At 43.7% G+C, this 6,881-nt stretch overlaps 1 protein-coding gene across 1 annotated transcript; it reads right to left on the bottom strand.

The window, feature by feature from the left end:
• Positions 1-688: 688 nt before the first annotated feature.
• Positions 689-2,768, bottom strand: LOC135613740 (pectinesterase-like). The gene is made up of 2 exons (XM_065110780.1): positions 1,732-2,768; positions 689-1,493 (listed from the first exon to the last, which is right to left on the bottom strand). The coding sequence occupies exons 1-2, from the start codon at positions 2,681-2,683 to the stop codon at positions 799-801; spliced, it is 1,647 nt and encodes a 548-aa protein (XP_064966852.1). The 5' UTR covers positions 2,684-2,768; the 3' UTR covers positions 689-798.
• Between the last annotated feature and the right edge of the window lie 4,113 nt (positions 2,769-6,881).

Below are 6,881 nucleotides of genomic sequence, written 5' to 3'. Positions count from 1 at the left end.
CTCCATTGTGAGCCTCAAGTCTCCCGACTACTCCTCGGTCGGCGGATGGACATATGGATGCTAAGGCAGTTGTCTGACTAGGGAGGTGTCCTGGAACGCAAGGATGAACGCTGGCTGTGGGGAAGGTCGGTGCAACACACCCGAGTGCGAGAGTGCTGCACTCCACAATCGTCCTTGGGTCTCATGACTGCTCCTCGGTTAGCGAATAGATGTTTGGAGCTTGAGGCAGTTTTCTGAATGGGGAGGTGTCGTGAGACGTAGGGATGAATGCCGACTAGATCGGTTATGGGGGAGGAGTAATATGTTGTGTAAGCTGAGGGATGAGGGGGATGTTCATCTACATCATGGCGGCATTGGGGTTTATAACATAAGACTAGATAACATCACCGAATAAAAGGTTCCATTAAACCTATTGTTTTGATAGAGTCAATCATTGTATTAGTACATGCACTCGTAACGGGTTATTATATCTCTTTCATAAACTGAAATAAAGGAATTATCCATATTTTCGTTGCTCGAAGTAACGTAACAACAAACTGACATGTGTTAATATAACATAATATATCAATCGATCGATATCACAAAAGGTAATTCAACCACTACTTCACGTAAACGAAGGAAGGAAAGTTACGAGGATATAGAAATAAAGATGTCAGAAAATTTAGTAGAACACCAGCACAACAACATATGCCACTAAAGGAGTATCAATCAATAATAATGAAATTAAGGAAGAAGTCTCCCATAGGAACATCCCACCTCTCAATCTCCGACTTTTTTATTAGGTAGATAAGAAGGACATCAATTTGTAAACCCACCAAGATAGGGTATGCCCGAAAACTTGATCCACCGTTGACCTTGGATTAGGGAATTCACTGTGTACGCTTGAGCCGTCTGCCTGTTGATGACATGAAACCCAGGCCAATTCACCCTGCCGCTGGTCCCGGCACCGGGCCCACGGTTGCCATACTCGGCATAATATAGTGTGTTCAAAAACTGGTCGCCATCCCATGGCAACCATCCCTCCGGTTTGATCAAGTCGCCGATGGTGGATTCCATGATGATGGTCCTCGAGCGTGCCTTCCAAGGCCGACCAAGGTAGCTGGGGATCGTCAACCTGTCAGGGAACAAGCGCTTGTCGGGGACGATGCGGCAGTTTTGGATCACAAGTGCTGTCTCTTCCTTCTCCTCCTCTCGTCCGTGTGCTGTCACCGTGTTCTGTTGATTGTCCATGGGGCGCCGCACCACGATGAGGCAGTTTTGAAGAATGGTGGAGGAGTCACCGAAGATGAAGTCAACAGTCCCCGATACCACACAGTTGCGGTAGAACTGCCGATGGGCCTGCACGTAGAGAGTGTCCTGGAACGCATCCATACGACAGTTGAAGAAGGCTGACATGTCCCCTTTCACACGAAGCGCCACGGCTTGGTGCTTCTCTGGTCCAGCGGTGTTGCTGAACCCCATATACTTGCCAATAAAGCCCTGCCCTTCGGCAGCTGGAAAATGCCAATTGCATAAAACTTTAGGTCAGACATGCATATGTTCTGCATCACTCTCGATATTTCATTGTCTCTACTATCAAGATTTAGTTTGGTGTAGTAAGTGTTATATAGATTGATTGCAGTAATATGTTTGCTATATCTAACTTAGGTCACAACTGATATGTCAGATGGTAAGTGAGTAGATGTGAAACGTAGCATAATATAGGATTTATGAAAGCAAAGAAGGTCAGACCGAAGGTCGCAGTATTCATGGTTTGAACGCCATCGACGTTGTTCTTGCTGCCAGTCACGACTGTCTTCCTTGGTCCATCACCATACATGAACACGTTCACCTTGTCCTTGGTGACGAGGACATTCTCCTTGTAGATCCCGGCCTTGACGTAGATCACATAGCGGCCTGTATACTTCTTGGGCATGGCATTGAGGGCAGCGTTGATAGTCTTATAGTCTCCACTCCCATCCTGAGCCACCACCATGTTAGGCTTCAACTCACCTCTCGCACTGGCAGCCAAGAGCTTCCTGTCATGGGCCGAGAACCACGTGGGATAACCCTTGGCATCGCTCCCCTGAGACAGTAGCCGGCGGCTGGCGATATTGGTCACGTTGATGGGGACTTGGAAGTTCTTGAATAATGAACTGAGCCCATCGACGATGGCAATGGCATTGCTGGTGACCTGAGAGGCCGTGACAAGGCCGTCCTTCATGGTCGAGTGTAGGTCGGGTTGAGTGATGCTATCGAGGCAGGTCTGCTGGTAGGAGATGACGGCTGAAAGCCAGCACTTGATGTCATCGGTCCTTCTCGCCAAACCGTCAAGGTCATGAGTCTCCGAGAAGGCAGCTTGTAGCTCCTCGGTGGCATCCTCGAAGAGTCGACGACAAATGTCGAACCCATCCTTGTTCATCGAGTCAGTGGCTTTCAAACTCACGTTGTTGGACAGGTGGGTGGCAGCTTCGATTTCTTTGATGGCAACCATGAAGGAAGCTTGTATGATCTCCTTGGGAGAGGCAGAGCCATTGATGGCAGCATTGAGGGTCCGTTCGCACACATCAGCGTAGTCAGTGGAGGCGCAGATGGCCGTCACGGACTTGGAGGAGGCGACAGGGGAATCGTCACTCGCCGCCCCTATCACGGCGGCCACAAGGAGGACCGCCGAGAGAGCACCCAAGACGGCCTTATTCGACATCTCTTTACGGTCCTCGTATTGTTTGCTAATCCAAGAGAAGCGTGTGCATTTACTTTGGATTGTGGACCGAGTGAAAGGAGGAAACCTAAGAAAGATACTTTGGGGACGGAGCTCCCCAAGTATCTGTCCGCCTGCCGTCGAGAGGAAGGAGAGGGCGTGCTTATATAACGGTCGAACTAACTGATAAAAAGGTAAAAGATGAGAGACCGTCGCGTCGGTTTTCTTTCTTGACTTCGTCCAGACGAACAATACGTGGATAAGAGCTCTTTTTGGCAATCGTTGCATTAATCTCGACGTTTTTTTAGCCATCTTAATTATCGGTTCTTGGCAATACATGCAGCTAAGCATAAAAATGCATGGTCTTCCCTGCAGTAAGGCGGGTTAACCGATCTCGTTCAGTGCTATATTAAGTTTCTTCGCCTCCTGGTTCGAAGCACGTCCTAACTAATGTGATTGAAAATGAAAACAACAGTATTCTTTCTCATCCATTATCATAAACAACGTAATTATAAGTTTTTTTTTCATCCATTATGATAACGAAGGTAATTGATTTATGAGTTTTAAAATCCAAAGCAGGTAAACACAATCTCGTGTCCTCTTAAGACATCAAATTTACAAACTTTTTTTTATCCTATCAAGGCATAAAAAGATATCTTAAACCCAACGTAAGAGACTATTTTCACAAACTCATTTTTCATTCTCTAAAATATAAAAATATATCTTAAATACAAAAATATATCTTAAATGTGATGCAAGAGACTTCTTTTGAACTATTCCAACTCACATTTGAGAACTTTAGATTACTAAATTGAGCGTCGGAGGGACCTAGTCGGGAAATCTCTTTTGACCTCGGTCTTCACATAGGTGATGACATCTCAAGAGCACGATATTTTCACCTCGAAGATACTTTGGACAATCTTATACACATGGGTCTAGATCATGTCGTGCTAACCAAGACGTCAATAATATTTTTTCCTAACATTTTAATGCTAGAGGAAGGGCCCGATGTCGTCTGCCTACCAACCTTCTCAACGAATGCTCAAGTGAGGAGGCCTTTTTTGTCTATAGATACATCCATCTCAGCTTATATACCGACAAGATATGAGCATCTATTCAATGACCTAGGCCTCTTGCCCGTTGAGACAACCTCGAGTCACTTGCTTGTCCTTACTGAGGTGTTCTTAAACCTCACTCAACAGGTGCATGCATTAATGGGCACGATTGGGATATTAGATAGATGAGAGACTATAGATAATGATAATTAAGGATAAACAAGTCTAATAGATTGGATCCTCTTGTATTGTCTGGGGACTACGATGTAATAGCCTAGCATGTTCATAGTCGATGAGTCGCGTGAATTATTATAAAGATAATAATTTATTGAGTCAGAAGGAGTTTTGATATGTATTACTCATAGCTAGCCCAATTTTGGGTCTAGAGGGTCACACACATCTGGTATGTGTTATGACGAGTAGATGTTCGGATATGACATATTCGTTGGTACCCCTATCTTATTGGATATTTAGTAAACTCCTGAATTATTGGATCTTGTGGATAAGATCTAATAAGGGCTAATAAGATACTATATGGTAGAGATGTATTAATTTAAGAGGATTGGGTAATTGGATAGAGATTCTGTACCCAATAATCCAATAGGGTTAAGTGGCATGAACCTCTATAAATAGGAGGGCCCAAAAGGTGGCATAAGCTAGTCATTTCTTGGTCGTCCCTTCTATTCTCTTCCCTCTTCTCTCCTCCTCCACTGACAGCCCTAGTTGAGGTCATATGGATAGCAGGAAGGGCCAACCCCTTTTTGATCACGTGATGCGCGTGGAGAGAAAGATTGTACAGTAATTTTATGAGCATCTTTGCCACATCTACCATTTGGATCACCACTAGAGATGATGACAATTGACCTCCTTCATCTACTCCTATAGATCTAGGAACTTTTAGGGATGTACGCTCTCCCTATGTAACAAATTTCACTTGATATACATGATTTTTTATTTTCGCATTTTGCTCACTAATCTTTCTACGACGATGAGATTCTTTTTTTAGGAAATCTATGCTTTTGTTTTCTGGTCTTCCACTATCATATATACTATGATTAGACTTCCTAATAGTGGTATCAAAGCTAGTTTGATTCATGCGATGATTGATTTTTAAACTATGATAGTGCATGGGTATTGAATACCAGTAGTGCACCTCATATCTGCAATTCATTACAAGTTCTGACAAAACCTAAGAGATTGGCAAGAGGCAAGGTGGATATCAAGATGGGAAAAAACGCAATAGTTACCGTTGGAGAAGTCACCCTACAATTGCCTAGTGGAGCTTTACTTACATTATATGCTTGTTATTTTGTTACGTTAATTATCAAAAATATTATTTTTAATTTTTATTTGATAAATTATATATATATATATATATATATTAGTTTTTAAGAATAATCGTTTTTCATTGATCTTAGATGATGAGATCATCAGTAGATGAATATTAAATAATAATTTATTCATATTAGATCTTCCTCTCCACGCACATCACAAGCATGCACTATGAACAAGAAGGGGCCAGCCCTTCTGGTTGACCATACGCCAAAAATTGAGGCCATCGACTAGGAAGGAGAGGAGAGGTAGGAGAGGGAGGAGAATAGGAGGGGTGGCCACGAGGAGACTAGTCTATGCCACCTTTTGGCCCCTCTTATTTATAGAGGTTCCTACCACTCAACCCTAATGGATCTTATCATATTGGGTACTAAAGCTTTATCTAATTACCCAAACCTCTTAGATTAGTGGATCTCTATCTAATAATATCTATTTAGTCGTATTGAGTCTCACCCAAAAGATCCAATAATTTAGGGGCTTACTAGATATCTAATAAAATAGGAGCTCTAACGAATATCTTATATTCGAACCTCTACCCATCGCAACACCTACCAATAGGCCTCTAATTAAGTTGTTATGGTTACACCTAAAACTAACTAAATTAAACTCTAAACTACTTCGATCATGACACAACAATTATAAATCATAAAGCCTACGTTATCCGATATGTCATTAGATCATCCGACACTTCGTCTGAGCCTTCGTCGCATTGTCCTTTCTTTCGGTGTATTGCCCGATCTATTAACATGTTGACCTCCCATAAAATCCGATCTTCTTACCATAATATTGGATCCATCCAGCTCGATGCCCGAACTAATGGCACGAAGTTCATCCTCTGACATGTCGACCAATCCTTTGGCCCGACATCCAATCTCTAACATGTTGCTCTCCGACCCAACGTCTGATTCTACTTTAATGAATCAAGTCCATGATCAAAGTTTATCTTGCGTCACTTATCTTAAACACTTGTTAGTTCATAAATTCATCAATTGATTTTAACATCAAACACTTTTGTGGTCCTCATGTTTTCCTGCCACTAGTGCCTAGGTAGTGACGTACTGGTTGGAGCACTAAAGTATCTTGAGAGTAGTCATTGGTGGCTTCTCAACCAGTGACCAAAAGAATCTTGATGGTCACAGGGCCATCAAGAATGCTTGCATAACCACTGAGGGGTGAGTGTCGGGGACCCCTCAGATCATAGTGGCGAAGCGAGCAACAAAGTGAGAAAGGGATTCATCTTCCTTCTAACTCAACCCGAAGAGCATGACCGCAGATGGTTTAGGTTGTTCGTTGGCCAATAAATTTAGCTCAAAATCTCTTACGAGCTAATCAAAAGACGAGACCGAGTATAGCCTAAGTCAGTTGTACCACATCCGAGCCGAACCTCGGATGGTGGTGGAAAATGCCTGACACATGAGAGTGTTGGAGGTGTCATAGAGGGCCATCTAGGCTCGGAATGCAGCGACATGCTCTACTGGGTTGGTGCAGTCGTCATATGCCTCCAAGATCGAGCGACAGAAATTGAGGGGGATATGTCTATCTTAGATTTCCTGGACAAAGGGGGAGCTTACCGAGGAGCCTTACCCGAGCTTTTCCTTCGATTTATGGAACACCCTTTGGACCTCGTATAGGCATTGATTCACTAGGCACAGTTGGGCCATGAACGGGCGTTTGTCGAATCAGACGATAAGGTGTCGGGCTCGGGGAAGATCGGTGCAACACGCTTGAGTGTGGGGGTGCTGCACTCCATTGTGAGCCTCAAGTCTCCCGACTACTCCTCGGTCGGCGGATGGACATATGGATGCTAAGGCAGT

This window comes from Musa acuminata, chromosome BXJ2-6, assembly GCF_036884655.1.
Source record: "Musa acuminata AAA Group cultivar baxijiao chromosome BXJ2-6, Cavendish_Baxijiao_AAA, whole genome shotgun sequence".
Taxonomy (NCBI): Eukaryota; Viridiplantae; Streptophyta; class Magnoliopsida; order Zingiberales; family Musaceae; genus Musa; species Musa acuminata.
This window is presented reverse-complemented; position numbering and strand designations above follow the sequence as displayed.